This window comes from Lepus europaeus, chromosome 13 (assembly GCF_033115175.1).
Source record: "Lepus europaeus isolate LE1 chromosome 13, mLepTim1.pri, whole genome shotgun sequence".
NCBI classification, from domain to species: Eukaryota; Metazoa; Chordata; class Mammalia; order Lagomorpha; family Leporidae; genus Lepus; species Lepus europaeus.
In genome coordinates, this window is record NC_084839.1 from 25,484,991 (window position 1) to 25,502,686 (window position 17,696).

General features: G+C 45.4%; 1 protein-coding gene across 2 annotated transcripts in view; it reads left to right on the plus strand.

Annotated features, from left to right (window-relative positions):
- Positions 1-3,849: 3,849 nt before the first annotated feature.
- Positions 3,850-17,696, plus strand: part of PPP1CB (protein phosphatase 1 catalytic subunit beta) — a 54,521-nt gene continuing 40,674 nt past the window's right edge. The window contains exons 1-2 of one of the 2 annotated variants that reach the window (XM_062209188.1): positions 3,850-3,902; positions 4,140-4,270. In XM_062209188.1, coding sequence (XP_062065172.1) covers positions 4,219-4,270 — 52 coding nt within the window. In that variant the 5' untranslated portion in view covers positions 3,850-3,902; positions 4,140-4,218. Of the gene's footprint in view, positions 3,903-4,088; positions 4,271-17,696 lie in introns of those variants that run through there. The other variant, XM_062209187.1, reaches the window with a different exon arrangement.

The window sequence follows — 17,696 nt, forward strand, 5'->3', positions numbered from 1 at the left end:
GCCGGCAGCAGTGCACCAGCCGCGGTGGCCATTGGAGGGTGAACCAATGGCAAAAGGAAGACCTTTCTCTCTCTCTCACTGTGCACTCTGCCTGTTAAAAAAAAAAAAAAAAAAAAAAAAAAAACTGCCCTCCAAGTATACCTAGTAAAATTTAAACTAACTTCCACTTATGACATATGGAAGACATGACTGAGACAGAACATCGATTCATTCATTTGAAAGCTATTTTGGATTAATCAGGGCAGCAGGGCAGCAAGGAGCTTTACAGTACATCACAACCTCCTCATTTTGCTACCTAAACCTACTCATTTTCACACCGTATTAGCTATTGGCCAATAATGAGAGTCACAGAAGAAAAACATCCCTCGCTGGAGTTTTTGCCGCATTTACTATCAGGAGTTGTAGGGCTGCGTCCCACCCTGCCTTCTTTGAGGCCAATCCACAGGGACATCTCCCTAGTCTCACACGGTGATGGTTGGGTCTGCAGCACTCGGGTGTCCTAGGCAGCACCTGCTAGTTAAGTAAACACAGGGTCACAGCTTTAATAAGACCCCCACATCATGGTGCCTTGAGCCTCTAGCAATCAGGAAGTCCACGTAAAGACCAGGGCCTTCCCCTCACAGCTTATTTCTGGCACCACTCATGGACGGTGACACAGTGACCCAGACGTCTCCCTAAACCTAGTGATCTGTTGACAGTTGTTTAACAACCACTATTCAGAAATAAGATTGCAAAGTGGTTAGGGATGGCTGTTGAGATTACGGGTGCTTTTTATATTTTCTTCATTTCAAAGTTTCTGTCAATAAACACATTTTACTCTGGAAAAAAGAGTGGGCTACTTTGGTGGCAGGTCTGACGTGAACTGACATGTGGCTGTGACTGACATGTGGTCTTTATCTTATATGCTGTGAACATTCCTATGATGGTTGGGATTATGGGAAAGCAGCCCAGAAGCTATTGAGTGTTAAGTAACATACAGGTTATGCATCAGTTTGACTTCAAAATCTGAAAGATTCTGAATTCTTCCATAATTCTTTTAGAAGGAGACTCCACCAAAAATGTTGGTTGGGACCTGAATGATAAAGCTGTCTTGTTTTTATTGTGGCCCATTCTTTCCCAGGATTCCAAGGCCCTGGGAAACCTGGTGGGCATGGAGACAGTGACAGCAGCAGGCAGTACTCCCAGCCAGCCACTCCATAGTCTCTTCTGGCCACTAGAGTTCTCCCAAGACTGGCCTCTCCCTGCCCTACTCACAGCAACCCCCCCTCCCAACGATCACTTCTCTGTGTGACCCAGTTTCCTTCGGTGTCTCTTGCCCTTTAAACAAGTCTGCATATACCTGAACCCTAATCCTGGACAGGGTTCAAATTCCATGGGCTTCACGGGCCCTGTAAAAACTGGAGGATAAGCAGACACCTATCTGAGAGCTGGCAAGCAGTCCATCCCCCCTAAAAAGGCTCCTGGAAGAGATCTGAGGAAGTAGCACACAACTCCACAGGCTGTGTATTCCAGCACCAGTCCCAGCTCAGCCAAAACCCCCACTCCACTTGTAACTGATCTTTTCCTTGGTTGCTAGAAAGCTGAGTGTCATATTTGTGACCTGACTCTAAAAAACCAGCAGAGCAGTACCTGATTCTACTCGTTTAATTGCATGTTTTTCACTCTATGGGAGGAGAGATCCTGTTTTTCTCTGTACTTTTATTCATTTACTCGGGGGGGGGGGGGGACAGAGAGAGCTCCTATCCACTGATTTACTTCCAAAACCCAGCAACAAGAGCCCTGGTTTTGCAACTCAATCCAGGTCTCCCCGTGGTGGGAGGGACTCACCTGCTGCCTTCCAGAGTCTGCACTGGCAGGAAGCTGGAACTGGGAGCCAGAGAGAGAGGAATGGTACCCGGGCACTCCAATATGGGACACGGTGTCTTAACTGGAGTCTCAGCCACTAAGCCAAACACCTGCCCCATACTCACTTGTAATTTACCTCACTGCATGCACTTATGTGAAATGTCTTAGATCATTTCTTCTGGAATAAAGCAGGGTAGCATAGATGAACACACATTAACAAAACATGAAAGGGCAATGATAAGCCAGCTCTTCACCCTTAAGCCCCTGAGATAAACTGGCAGAAATCTGCCAAAACTTCAGTGTGGGGGTCGGTGCTGTGGTGTAGTGGTGGGTAAAACCACCACCTGTAGTGCTGGCATCCCATATGGATGCTGGTTCGAGTCCCAGCTGCTGATGTTCTGATCCAGCTCTCTGCTACAGCTAGGGACAGCAGTAGAAGATGGCCTAAGTCCTTGGGCCCCTGCACTAGCGTGGGAGACCCAGAAAAAGCTCCAGGCTCCTGGCTTCAGATCTGCCCAGCTCTGGCTGTTGTGGCCATTTGGGGAGTGAACCAGCAGATGCAAGACCTTTTTCTGCTTCTGCCTCTCTGTAACTCTGCCTTTCAAAGAAATAAATAAATCTTCAAAAAAATTCAGTGCAACAGGACCAGTAGCATAGCTTGTAATTTGTTTTATGTTTACCATCAATTTACAAGCTATATCCTGAAATGAAGAGTAAACTAGGAAAAAAAAAAAAAGAAAGAAAGCATTAGCTCTGTTAAGTCAGCTGCACATTACAAGGTACTTGGTTGGACAACGGTTCTCTCCTCTTACAGAGCCACAGTTCCTATTCTATAAGCATGTGTATGTCTCTCCACTCATATGCATGGAGGCAGAGACACACATACATACATGGAGAGGAGTATATGCATACGCACATGGAATTGGAGCATTTCACAACTGTTGAAAGTACAGATTCTGGGGCCGGATGTGTGGGTTTGAATCCCAGCTCCACAGCTCCCGTGTGTGTCTGGGGCCAGGTATTCAATGCCTCAATTAATACCATCCGCAAGGCAAACTAACACCTACCCAGCAGGGCTGTTGTAGACTGCGTGAGCAAATACCTGCATAACATTTAAAGCTGTTCCAGCCTGCCTACCCTTTGGCGTGACCCTCTCTCTCCCTTCCGTGGCTGGAAGGAAGCCGGGTGACAACCTTTCCGGGGCCCCACGCTTCCCTCCCTCCTCCGTGTCAGACACTCGACGGGGGCTGCACTTCTGTCCCCCAGGAGCTGAGTCGATTGTGGGAGACAGATGCAGTCACACAGTAGGATGAGTAAGCACAGGAGGAGGTATGGATGAAAAGCCCCTGTGGAACAGCGATCTCCAGGCTGTTTATGGGTACTAACCAGACAGGAGGAGAGGGCTAGGCAGGTACTTTCATGACCTCTGGCCCTTCCCGGACCCACGTGAACGCATCTTCCACCGGGGACAGCGGGGAACCCGCCTTACGGGACGGTAGGGTATAAAACCCTTGTTGGCAATGTCAAACTTATGCAGCCTAAGTAACCCTCGCCTCCTCCACGGGCAGACCCGCCTGTCAAACACCGGCCCCTGCAGCCCGGATTCCCCGGTTAACGGAAACGTGAGGAGCGGCTTGCAAACCCACAGCGAAGCCAAGAAGAGAGAACGGAGGCGCGGAGGGCGCAACGACTACGCCGGCCGGGCGGCGGGGGCCCACTGAGCAGGGCAAGGCCAAAGCCCGCCCCGCTACGCGCGCTCTGCGTGACGGCAACCCCTTCGGCGCGGCCAAGCCCGGGCCCCTCCCGGGCGCCTGCGCCGCCGTGGGGAGTCGGCGCAGTGCGCGCCGAGAGGCAGGACCCGGCACCTGCGCGAGGGCGGCGGCGGGAGAACGGCGCCCAGCGCGCCTGCGCGGAGGCCGGTGCGGCGCGGCGGGGGGCGCCGGAGAGGACGCGCCAGGGAGCGCGCGGTGCGCCTGCGCAAAGGGCTGCGTGGCGCGGCGGCGGGCAGGGGCCGTGCCGAGTGAGTGGCGCTGCGGGTGGGGCCGTCGGCGGCGCTGGTGAGCTTTGCGGAGCTGGGCGGTGCCGAGGAGGAGGAGGTGGAGGAGGAGGAGGTGGTGGCGGCGGCCGGGGTCTGACGCGGCCCGGTTCGTGGGGGCCTCGCTTGTTTATTGATTTATTTGGTGTGGGTCCCTCCGAGTGTGCGCGCGCTCCCGCTCCTCGGCGGGGCGGGGTGGGGGGAGGGCCCGGGACCTGGGGGAGCCGCAGCCGGGGTCGAAACGCCGCGTGACTCGTAGGTGAGAGAACGCCGAGCCGCCGCCGCCGCCGCCGAGCCCTTGTTCCCGCTGCGGGGAAGGAGCGTCTGGAGCCGACAAGATGGCGGACGGGGAGCTGAACGTGGACAGCCTCATCACCCGCCTGCTGGAGGGTGAGTCGGGCGCGGGCGCCGGCGACCCCCGCCCGCCCGGGGCGGCCCCCGGGCGCCGAGGAGGGGGCGGGCGGCCGGTGGGCGCGGGCGGCGGGCTCCCGGCGAGTGGGGCCGGCGTGCGGGAGGCGGCCTCCGCGAGGGGCCCGGGCGAGGATGCCTGCGCCGGCCTGCTGTGTCCTGGACAGGTGCGCGTCTCCTCGGCGCTCTTTGTGCATTGCCCTTGGCCGCCGCCGACTGCTGTTGCGGGAGTGCGTTTTATTTTATTTTTTATTATTTTTTGAAAAAAGCCCATTCGGCTGGACTGTTTGATCTGCTCTACATTTCCACACGATGTCCTGGAGCAGGCTCTCCTAAGCCTTTGAGGACAAAATTAGCCACAGTTTACTTAGTATTCATTATGAGGCGAGCAGAAAGGGGTAGGATAACCAAATCTTGGGTCGGCTTGAAGATGCCCGTAAGAAATAGGAAATACGTGGATGGCGTTTGCTGAAGAGGTAGGCGTCTGGGTTTAGGATTTTTAGTAGGTTCTGCACAAACTTCGGACAGGGCTGTTGCAAAGCCGCTCAGATCCTCGCAGCGTTTGAGGTCTCTGAGCCCTCGTCTTTTTATTTGGAGTGGTTTTGTGGTGCTGGTGAGGAGGGGAAGAGGTGGCGGCCGGGAGTTGGATGGACTGATTCATTGCGGGATATCGGTCGACGTCCAACGCCGTCCCTTTACCCTAAAATGTGTGTCGACACCAATTGTTTGGTGTGTGGGGAGAAATTTACGCCTTTTAACAATTGAGAGTACCCGTGTCCGACACCGTGTTAAGGATTGCATGCGCGCTGCTACTATTGTTGCGATTACCTGAAGGTAATTGTTTACTACGAGGAAGCAGTGTAGTGTACTTATTTTGGAAAATCAGCAGATTGTGTGATTGGGGTGAGGGAGGATCAGTTCCTGTTCCTGCTTCCGCGGCGTTGCTATCTGAAACATCAGTTCTGAGTGTACCTGTTGGGTCGCTAAATACAGTGGACTTGCTGCAGCCGGGAGAGCCTTCCAGCATGGGAGCCAACATTTCGGCAGAAGTCTTCCTTACCTGTTCTTCACTGGTCGCGTCGTTCCTGGGCTGCCCCTGGTGCTGACGTCGCATTCGCCGCCTGGGAGTCTGTGGTCTTGTAACAGATGTGAACATCTTGACCAGGGCTTTGAAAAAAATTATGTTTCTGTAATTGTGAATTTTCTCCATTAGAAAATCATAGTTATTAAAATTTTCTATTTGTTAAATCTTGGGGAAAATAGTGGGCCTGCCACCATTATTTTTTATGTATTTTAAACTTAGCTTGTAAATTTCTACATTTTTAAAATGATATTTGTGTCGCACGTTCAGATTTTGTTTTGCATATGTTGATGTGCTTTCTAGGCATACTACACAGTAGATTTCGGGTGCTTTTTAAATGTTCTGGCTGGAATATTTTAAGTCAGATGCAATGTGTTTTGTTTTTATGATTACATATCACAAGAACCCACTTGTAGATTGTTCAACGTTGCGGGAGAAGAGGATGCTGGGGAAAGTTGTTTTGTAAATTCCGACTACATTTTAGTTGAAGTTTTTGGACAGTTTTTTGCTTTTTTTGGGAAGAATTCTAGTCCAGTCGTGTTTTCTTCTTTCACTTTGGTAGGTGTTTGCTGACCCCGCTGCCAGTCACCAGGAATGCAAAGATAAGACAGTTGAGGAGTTCCGAGTGAAGCCAGTGGCTCTCGGGCCTTTTCCTGCCTCCTGTCGGTTTCTCAATTCAGCACACTCTGTGTCAGTCAAGAGTGTCATTACTTCTGAACCTTGAGGAAGTAGATTGAGTTCAGCAGTGCCTCCCTGGGATCTTAAATATTCCTGGTTCTTCCTCAGTCTAGTCTTGTTCAATAACTTACCCACGGCAGAGTTCGAATTTTTAGTCTTCAAGGAAAGTCCTTCTTGGCCTTGCATTTCAGTGTTATTTACCTGCAATTAAATTTAACTCAAATTTAAGTGATGTTATTTTATAAAGCTGCCTAGCAGAACAGCTATGATTTTTTGTGGGATTTTTTTTTCATTTAATTAAAATTGCAAGTCGGGATTTTGCCAGCAAAGGATACATAATTATAGTCAGGAGGAATAAATTTCAAATAATTCATTGTACAGCAAAGTAACTGTTTAGCTAAGGGTGATATACTGTATTCTTGAAAAATGTGAAGAAGATACATGGGCCGGTGCCGTGGCTTAACAGGCTAATCCTCCGCCTTGCGGCGCCGGCACACCCGGTTCTAGTCCCGGTTGGGGCGCCGGATTCTATCCCGATTGCCCCTCTTCCAGGCCAGCTCCCTGCTATGGCCCGGGAAGGCAGTGGAGGATGGCCCAAGTGCTTTGGCCCTGCACCCACATGGGAGACCAGGAGAAGCACCTGGCTCCTGGCTTCGGATCAGCGTGATGCGCCGGCCGCAGTGGCCATTGGAGGGTGAACCAACGGCAAAAAGGAAGACCTTTCTCTCTGTCTCTCTCTCACTATCCACTCTGCCTGTCAAAAATAAAAAAAATTAAAAAAAAAAGAAGATACATGCTGCCCTCACAGAAATGGTAACTCTGTTGCATTTATTCGTTAGATGTGGCCACTTCACAACCATGTGCGCTTCAAAACAGGATCGTTTTACCTGCCAGTTAAACTTGGGGGGGGGGGGGGGGGACGGAATTCAGCAAGACCTGATCTCTTTTGTGGCTCGACCCTGTACTCCTGATTCTTTTTCCCATATCATATTGCCAATCAGCTTATACATGCTTTTAGTAGCTACATTGTATGAGTTGTTTTGTGTGTTTCTTTTTTAGGTGGGCATATCATTGCTGTTTTATTTGTATTTTTGAAGAGCTTTTAGGACAATTTATGCTATTATTTAATGTAAAATAATTTGAGCATTGTTTGGATTATGTATACTCTTCCAATATATGTTCTAGTGTCAGCCCTGTTCCCAGTCATAGACTTGATCCAAATATTTAAAAACTGCTGTGCCAGTTGATAATAATGTGTAGTTATTATGTATCATATATTTGGTAATTCATATGAACTGTGTTTAGCCTTTGCTTTTTTCTGATTATAAAAGTAAGATATTCTTATTGTAGAAACCTTGTGATATAGAGAAGTATAAAAAAAAAACTCCCATAATTGCACTGATGAAATTTTGACATTTTTGTGTTCACATACTTTGTAGAATTAAAATATTCCTTGCATAGCTTTAATTTTTCATCGTGAACGTTTCCCTTTGTCATTGAAATACCTTGAGAAATATCTCAAAAGCTATTTGTGTGATAGAGCAGTTTTCTTTGGTTGTCCTTTTTTGTCACAAAGGGTAATAGAATATTAGCATTGTATAAACTCCCATGACAGAGTGTGATCAGGTTTGTTTTGGGGCCACTAATGGCTTTATGAAAATCTTAGAATGTGTACTTATTTTAGTAATCCATTTTTCACTTGATTTTGACCTGTCAGATGATTGAGTTTGTGAACTGCTCTAATAACTTAGTGAGCTTTCCCTTTCCCTACTTGTGGACCATGTACTCTTTAAAATTTGGTTAGATTGACCAAGCAAATAGGAAATTTTCCTCTTTTGTGTCCTTTTGAAGGTTAAAAATGAAGGAACGCACCTGAAAAATGAACTGAATTAATAAGGCCAGTGAATCCACCCCCCCTTCTTCAATGACAGCTTTATTGCTGTGTAATGTACATACCACGCAGTTTACCTATTTGAAGTGTGTGTGTGATTCAGTGTTTTTTTAAGTGTAGCCACAAAGCTCTGCCGCCATCACCACAGTCAACTTAGAACATTTTCTCTGCCCCTCTCTTTCTCATACTTGCACCTCAAAAAGTCCTGTTTTCAGTAGCAGGCACTCCCCTTTTCCCTTCCCTCCAACCCTAACTAAGGCAGCCATTATTCTGTTTTGTTGCTGTAGATTTGCCGCTGCTTTTCACATAAATGAAATTGTGCAGTGTGTGGTGTTTGTCACTGTTTTTCTGTGTTTCCGGGTTTGTACATGTTGTAACATGCACTTCATTTTTGTGTGTGTGTGGCTGTGTAATATCCCATGGTATGTATTTACCACATTTTTAATGTGTCCATCAATTAACGAATATTTGAATTGTTTTCCCTTTTTGGCTGTTGTAAGTAGTGCTGGTCTCAACCTTTGTATTTAAGTTTTTGTGTGGACTATGTTTTTTATTCCAGAGAGAGAATATATATGGGAGTGAAATTGCTGGATCATATAGTAACTCTCTTTAGCCTTTTGAGAACTGATTAAACTGTTCGATTATAGCCCGGCCATCTAGAGGTTAGGCAGTTTGAAGGAAGTGCTAGTTGTTCCTGGCAGCCTCAACTTCCACAGGAACAATGTTGGTACAGATCCAAGGGCCAGACCCGTTAGAAAAGAGCAAGTGGGGCCAGAGGGGAGGTCGCCTGAAGGGTCTTCTCCTCTATTGATGCTTCTCCACCAGAGGCTGGAGGAAGCATATTTTTTGGCTAATCAGAACTGGGTGGGGGAGGGTCCCTCCTTAATTAGTTCCAGCCGTGTGAGGGAAACTTCAGAGATGTTTTTGTTTGATTGTTTGAATGCAGAACTGGAGCTTTTCTGTTACATGTTTAAATCCAAGAAAAGAATTCATTGGGATTTAGAAATTTAAATTTGAGTCTGGATATATAGAGTTATCTTTAGAATTAGTGATGAAGATAGTAAATTGCATGCATAGTTTTTTCTCATGCTTTTATTATCCATATTTATCATTTAACAGATTTGTGCATTCCAATGTTGTAACAGAGGTAAAATAATATTGGTGTTTAGGAATGTCAGGATAGTTGGAAATATTGATTGAAATCCTGTTTATGTATTTCTGAAACAAGAGTATTCTGGAAGTCTTGAGATGTAGGAAGGTAAAAGAAAGCAATGATTTGTAAACGTCAGTAGGCTTTGTGGTGATGTGTTGGTGGATGGGGACTCCCAAGGGAGCCTCCTGAGTGAGTTTTTGGTTTGCTCCAAATTTATACCCTCAGGCAGTGAGCAGTGTTCTAATAACTGTGAATAGCCAGTTCAGTGATTACTCTTCCTGGAAATATGGAGGATAGTGAGACGAAGGGAGAACAAGATCAAGGTCACAGCTCTTCTTCCTGTAGCCCCTTCTCTCTCCCTCTCTCTCTCTCTCTCTCTCTCTCTCTCTCTCTCACACACACACACACACACACACATGCACGCACTTTAACTTCCAAGATTGTATCAGATTACCTCTGAAGTTGTGGTTATTAATAGGTGAAATGTAATTTTTTTACACCGCATCCTCTGAAATATATCCAACAGCAGGGACTTTCCATCTGATTGAAAAGATGAACATATTTTTGAAGACAGAGTCTTATTCTGCAATTAGAAGATTGAAATTAAATTCATCTTGAAGTTACTTAAGGATAAATAACCAGTAGCTAGCCTTTTCCTGGTTTGGTGGAAAAAATCGGTCCTTGGTATAGGTGGGCCTTCCCCTCTCTTTTTCAAATGAGAGGCAGAGAGACACACACAAAGCTGCCTTCCACTTGTTTGTTTCCCCAAATGCCCACAATGACCCTATGCCAGTGGTGGGGGCTGGGAACTCAGTCCAGGTTTTCCACATGGGTGGCGGGGACTCAATTGCTTGAGCCATCACTGCTGCCTTCCATGGTCTGCATGAGCAGGAAGCTGGAGCCAGGAGCCAATTATCAAATCAGGCACTCCAGTATGGGGTGCAGGCATCTTGATCACTAGATCAAATGTCTGCCTGCCCATGCTAATTTTTTGAGCAGGCCTGTCCTTGTGGGTACCGGACAGATACTGTGTCCTGTACTTCCTATTGTATACAGTCAGCATTCTCATATCTATGTATATTTTAAAATTTCTGTTGTTTTTCCATTATCCAGACTTTATTGTTTGACATACATATAATGTTGGTGCTAGCAGATATTTCTTTTTTTAAGACAGTTCTACATATTCAAATGTCTTTTTTTTTTTTTTTTTTTTTTAAGATTTTATTTATTTGAGAGGTAGAGTTACAGTGAGAGGGAGAGTCAGAGAGGTCTTCCATCCGCTGGGTCAACTCCCAAATGGCCACAACAGCTGGAGCCGAGCCGCTCTGTAGCCAAGAACCAGGAGCTTCTTCCAGGTCTCCCATGTGGGTGCAGGGGCCCAAACACGTGGGCCATCTTCTACTGCTTTCCTAGGCCACAGCAGAGAGCTGGATCAGAAGAGGAACAGCCAGGACTAGAACTGGTGCCCATATGGGATGCCGGCGCCCCAGGCAGAGGATTAACCTATTGCGCCACAGAGCCAGCCTGCTAGGAGGTATTTCTAGTCAGAATAAAGTGGTGAAAAGTGATTCTGGGAGATCTGTCATATGCTTTTCTTTTGGCTATGAACTAGGATAGTGGATCTCAGGCTTTGAGTGTGGAGGCCATTTACACACAACTTTCTCACATTTTTTAGAATAATTGAGGACACAAACTTTTACTTATGGGATACTTATAAATACTGTGTTAGAAATTGAAAATGAGAATTCTAAAATTTCTTAGCTTTTTTTTGTCTTCCTATTTTTTTTTAAAGCTTTTATTTAATGAATATAAATTTCCAAAGTACAGCTTATGGATTACAATGGCTCCCCTCCCCCCCATAACTTCCCTCCCACCCGCAACCCTCCCCTTTCCCGCTCCCTCTCCCCTTCCATTCATATCAACATTCTTTTTTTTTTTTTTTTTTTTTTTTTTTTGACAGAGTGGATAGTGAGAGAGAGAGACAGAGAGAAAGGTCTTCCTTTTTGCCATTGGTTCACCCTCCAATGGCCGCTGCGGCCGGCGCATCACGCTGATCCGAAGCCAGGAGCCAGGTGCTTCTCCTGGTCTCCCATGCGGGTGCAGGGCCAAAGCACTTGGGCCATCCTCCACTGCCTTCCTGGGCCATAGCAGAGAGCTGGCCTGGAAGAGGGGCAATCGGGATAGAATCCGGCGCCCTGACAGGGACTAGAACCCAGTGTGCCGGCGCCGCAAGGCGGAGGATTAGCCTGTTAAGCCAAGGCGCCGGCCAACATTCATTTTCAATTCTCTATATACAGAAGATCAGTTTAGTATGTATTAAGTAAAGATGTCAACAGTTTGCCCTCACATAGCAACACAAAGTGAAAAATACTGTTGGAGTACTAGTTATAGTATTAAATCACAACGTACAGCACATTAAGGACAGAGATCCTACATGATATTTTTTTAAAAATTGATTAATTTTCTATGCAGTTTACAATTTAACACCAAGTTTTTTTTTTTCATTTTCAATTATCTTTATATACAGAAGATCCATTCAGTATATACTAAATAAGAATTTCATCAGTTTGCACCCACACAGAAACACAGTGTAAAAATACTGTTTCAGTACTAGTTATAGCATTACTTCACATTGGACAACCCATTAAGGACAGATCCCACATGAGACGTAACTACACAATGACTCCTGATGTTGATTTAACAATTTGACACTCTTGTTTATGGCGTCAGTAATCTCCCTAGGCTCTAGTCATCGAGGCTATGGAAACCTTTAGGGTTCGCCAACTTCGATCTTATTCTGACAGGGTCATAGTCAAAGTGGAAGTTCTCTCCTCCCTTCAGAGAAAGGTACCTCCTTCTTTGATGGCTCCATTCTTTCCACTGGGATCTCACTTGCTGAGATCTTTCATTTAGGTTTGTGTTTTTGTTTTTTTTTTTTTTTTTCCCCAGAGTGTCTTGGCTTTCCATGCCTAAAATACTCTCATGGGCTCTTCAGCCAGATCCGAATGCCTTGAGGGCTGATTCTGAGGCCAGAGTGCTATTTAGGACATCTGCCATTCTATGAGTCTGCTGTGTCTCCCACTTCCCATGCTGGATCATTCTCTCCCTTTTTTATTCTATCAATTAGTATTAGCAGACACTTGTCTTGTTTGTGTGATCCCATTGACTCTTAGACCTATCAGAGTGATCAATTGTGAACTGAAATTGATCACTTGGACTAGTGAGATGGCATTGGTATATGCCACCTTGATGGGATTGTATTGGAATCCCCTGGCACATTTCTAACTCCGTCATTTGGGGCAAGTCCGATTGAGCATGTCCCAAATTGTGGTAGCTTTTTTTTTTTTAACTTACTTGAAAAGCAGAGTTGAGATTGAGTTGTGCTGGTTCACTCCCCAAATGACTGCAATGGATGGGGTGGACCCAGGCTGAAGCCAGGATCCTGGAACTCCATCCAGGCCTCCCATGTGGGTTGCAAGGGCCTAGGTACTTGGGCCATCTTGAGCTGCTTTCCCACTGGCATTAGCAAAGAGCTGGATCAGAAGCAGAGCAGCTTAGACTCAAATCTATGCTTAGAAGTCCTTAGCTGATTTAAAGCAACTTCACTATTACATTTTAGCATGATGTTTTTATGAAAAAACTTTCTATACAAAATTGATGAGAAGAGTGCATCATTGTTTTACATTTAGGCTAATCTTTTTAATGTCTTTGTTAGAAAGCAATTGAATTCTCATCTCTACTTTGCTTCAGTATTGAAGAAAATCTATATTCATATAAACAGTTGGGAAAGGAAGATGTATTTTCATAGTCTCTTTAGCTAATTGTGAATATTCTCTGAATATTATGCCAAAAATCAGTGAGTGGTAAGTTTTTAAAGGCTACTTGCACTGTGTAATCTGAAATTATATCTGAAATTTTTTGTTGTTCTCTTAAAACCCATTGCTCTGTCTTGTACTCTAAATGGATCTTACTCATGACTTTGGAACATGCATTAGTCATTTGGAAAATACTGGTTCAGCTGAACTGTGTGGTGTTTTTACTACACAGTAGCTGAGTTTCCCCCCCACCACCACCCTTACCCCAATCACATTGTTAGTATTATATCATGATCTCTTCAAAGAATCCTTGAGTATTGAGGAGCTATCAGATTTGTGGTTCTGAATACAAGGTTTCCCAAATTTTAATTTTCACTTGAAAACTTTATCATTGGCAACAGATACTGTCAGTTGTTTTCCTTGAAAGGACAGACTCAGTTGGCTACTTTTCGATGTGTCTGTTGATTAAATAGGAACAACCATAGTTTATAAATTGTGCTTTCCGGTAAGAAGGTATTTGTGGGAGATTGCTAGATCAGCTTGAAATTAAACAGAAAAGTACTCTTCTTTAAGACAGCCATTCTACTTTGGTATGCAGCAAAAGTGCTTTATGGGTACTTTCCATTCAGTCACATGGGATATTAAAAAGATGTCTTAGTCAAGGGTTGAGATTTAATAAAATGGATTATATGTGATAACTTCAGGTGTGTGGTTGCAGTGCACAGCTTAGTGACTTCCAGGACATTTGGGTGCCATTGACTCACTGTTTTAAGGCACCAACAGTTTTACCCACCATTGCTTTTGCACTGTCAGTGAGATGTCAACACAGTGAACAAGAAGCTTATACTTTGAGAACTGTTGGATTAGAGCACTCTTTGTTCTGTTCCTGAAAAGTATCTGTCACTTTCTTCTTTTCTCATTATAAGTGACTGTTTGTTTGCTAGTGCACCTGGAAAGATTTACTACTTACCGTGAGCCACAGACCCCTTTGAGAATTTGAGAAGGCCACAGGCCTTCACAGAAAAATACCCATGTAGATAAAAGTGTCACAATTTGAAGTATGATACAGAATCCCTCAGGGCCATCTGTGGGTTTGAATCCATATGAATCAGTTCCTATCAGTTTAAAGTATGGCAGCTACCTAAATCCAGAAATGCCCATTTTAGTCAGTTGTTACGACTGTGAGTTTTCATTTTTGCTCTTTTCTTTTCCTTAAAGGCAGAGTTTGTGTTAAATATGGGGAAAAAATTGCCAGGAAATAATTTAGGAAATTACATTTAACATTGCCATTAATTAGTATATAATTAGTATATAACATTGAGTGAATCTTAGGGTGGAGGATGTAGAATGAGAGTGAAAATATCAATGGTTGTTCTGGCACCCGCAACACCAGCATCCTCTATGGCGGCCTGTTCAAGCCCCAGCTGCTCCACTTCTGCTGTAGCTCCTTGCCACTGCACCTGGGAAAGCAGAAGATGGCCCAAGTGCTTGCGATCCTGCCATTCACTTGGGAGATCCAGATCGAGTTCCTAGCTTCTGGCTTCAGCCTGGCCATTGTGGCCGTTGGGAGTGAACCAGCAGATGGAAGATCTCTCTCTGCCTCTTTCTCTGTAACTCTGCCTTTCAAATAAATTTTTTTTTAAATAAGAAAATTCCGATGATTAATAAATATAATTAAGAGTTCCTGTAACAGACATGTATAATTGGTAGAACATGTTCTTTTTCTTTCATCTTTTCTCCTTTACAGAAAGCAATTATAAACTTACTGGAAAAAATACATGGTTAATAAAAGATAAAATACGGGACACATACATAGACATATATACATATATAAATTACTAATGGTAAGTTTAAAAGAAACCTACATTGGAAAAATTTTTACACAAGTAAAAATTCGAAATTGTGTACAGTTCTTTCAATCATGAGAGGAAAGAGATTCTTACCATTTTGCCTAATTGAGGTTTAAAGTTAGTGTTCTCTACCATCAAAATTGATTGCAGTTGATCATCTGATGCTGATCTGTAATGAGATTTTATGTATTTCATCTTGGAAAATGTCTTCAAACATACAGGTACTGCCAGGTACTAACGTCCGTTCAGAAGCGTGTGATTTTAGTTGATTGTATTAAAGCATTTATAAAATTCTCTTGATATTTACCTGAAGCATGGCAGAGTAGTAACTTTCTATAGAAACTTGAGTGTAAGTGGCCGGCGCCGCGGCTCACTAGGCTAATCCTCCGCCTTGCGGCGCCGGCACACCGGGTTCTAGTCCCGGTCGGGGCACCGATCCTGTCCCGGTTGCCCCTCTTCCAGGCCAGCTCTCTGCTGTGGCCAGGGAGTGCAGTGGAGGATGGCCCAAGTGCTTGGGCCCTGCACCCCATGGGAGACCAGGAGAAGCACCTGGCTCCTGCCATCGGATCAGCGTGGTGCGCCGGCCGCAGCGCGCTACCACGGTGGCCATTGGAGGGTGAACCAACGGCAAAGGAAGACCTTTCTCTCTGTCTCGCTCTCTCTCACTGTCCACTCTGCCTGTCAAAAATAAAAAAATAAAATAAAATAAAAAATAAAGAAAAAGAAAAAAAAAAAGAAACTTGAGTGTAAGCCCCTCATATACACAGTCTCATCAGTTTGATATATGGAAGTGTCTTTTGTACTTAGGTTGCTGTCTGAAGAATGCTGTAGTTTGAGTTTGGAAATTTGCTGCAGATTTGTGTAGGACTGAAGATCTCGCTTGTTTCAGTTTGTTTGTTTGTTTTTAAGGTTTATTCTATTTATTTGAAAGAATGATGGAGGGACTGGCACTGTGGTGTAGTGGGTGAAGTCACTGCCTGCAGTGCAGGAGTCCCATATGGGTGGGGGTTCGAATCCCAGCTATTTTACAGATCTAGCTCTTTACTGTGGCCTGTGAAAGTAGAAGATGGCCCAAGTCCTTGGGCCCCTGCACCAGCATAAGAGACCCGGAAGAAGCTCCTGGTTCCTGGCTTTGGATCGGCTCAGCTTGGGCCATTGCAGCCATTTGGGAAGTGAACCAGCAAATGGAAGACCTCTCTTTCTCTGCTTCTGCCTCTCTGTAACTCTGCCTTTCAAATAAATAAATAAATCTTTATTTTAAAAAAAATTTATTTATTTGAAAGGCAGAGTTACACACACAGAGAGAGGTCTTCTATCTAATAGTTCACTCCCCAATTGGCTGCAACGGCCAGAGCTGTGCCAACCTGAAGCCAGGAGCCAAGAGCTTCTTCCGGGTCTCCAACGCAGGTGCAGGGGCCCAAGGACTTGGGCCATCTTCTCCTGCTTTCCCAGGCCATAGCAGAAAGCTGGATTGGAAGTGGAGTAGCTGGGACTTGAACTGGCGCCCATATGGGATACCAGCGCTTCAGACCAGGGTGTTAACCCACTGCGCCATAGCGCCAGCCCCAATAAATAAATTAAAAAAAAAAAAAGTGACGGAGACAGAGATCTTCCATCTGCTGATTTACTCCCCAGATAGACACAACAGCCAAAGCTGGTCCAGGCTGAAGCCATAAGCCTGGAACTCTTATCTGGGTCTCCCAGTAACTGGCAGGGCCAAAGAACTTGGGCCATCTTCTGCTGCTTTCTCAGCTGCATTGGCAGGGAGCTGGACCAGAAGCAGAGCAGTAGGGACTTGAACCTGGCACTCTGATTTGGGAGATAGGATGTAGTTGTTGCAGGGGGGGTGGCTTAATCCATTGTACCACAGTACCAGCCTCACTAGTTTTAACTTTTGACAGCATGGAAATAAGTATTAAGTAGCTTGCTTGTTATTCAAACAAAATAAGATGACTATATATTTTGCAAAAAAATGTTTTGGCTGATTATTTTTATTGTTGACGTCATTAAAAAACAGCATATTTGCCCCAAAAATCTAGTTTCTTTTTTTTTTTTTAATTTATTTATTTATTTGAAAGTCAGAGTTAAACAGAGAGAAAAGAGTCAGAGAGAGAGAGGTCTTCCATCCAATGGTTCACTCCCCAATTGGCCGCAACAGCCGGAGCTGTACTGATCCGAAGCCAGGAGCCAGGAGCTTCTTCCAGGTCTCCCACACTGGTGTAGGGTCCCAAGGACTTGAGCCATCTTCTACTGCTTTCCCAGGCCATAGGAGAGAGCTGGACAGGAAGTGGAGCAGTCAGGTCTCAAACCAGCGCCCATATGGGATGCCGGCACATCACGCCACAGCGCCAGCTCCCAAAATCTAGTTTTAAAATGATTCTGTGTTTGGTAGTCATGATTAAGAGTAATTTCTGGCCGGCGCCGTGGCTCAACAGGCTAATCCTCTGCCTTGCGGTGCTGGCACACTGGGTTCTAGTCCTGGTCGGGGCGCCGGATTCTGTCCTGGTTGCCCCTCTTCCAGGCCAGCTTTCTGCTATGACCTGGGAGTGCAGTGGAAGATGGCCCAAGTGCTTGGGCCCTGCACCTGCATGGGAGACCAGGAGAAGCACCTGGCTCCTGCCTTGGGATCAGCACGGTGCGCCGGCCGCAGCGGCCATTGGAGGGTGAACCAATGGCAAAAGGAAGACCTTTCTCTCTGTCTCTCTCACTGTCCACTCTGCCTGTCAAAAATAAAGAAAAAAGTAATTTCTTCTCATTCAGTAAAATTTCGTTATTAACCCTGAGCTCAAAAACAAATCACAAGTTATCACTGCTGGGACTGCTATTGTGGTGCAGCAGATTAACCACTGCTTGTGAAGCCACCATCTATCTGTATTGGAGCGCCAATTGGCGTCCTGACTGCCACACTTCCTATCCAGGTCTAGCAGAAGAGGATGGTCC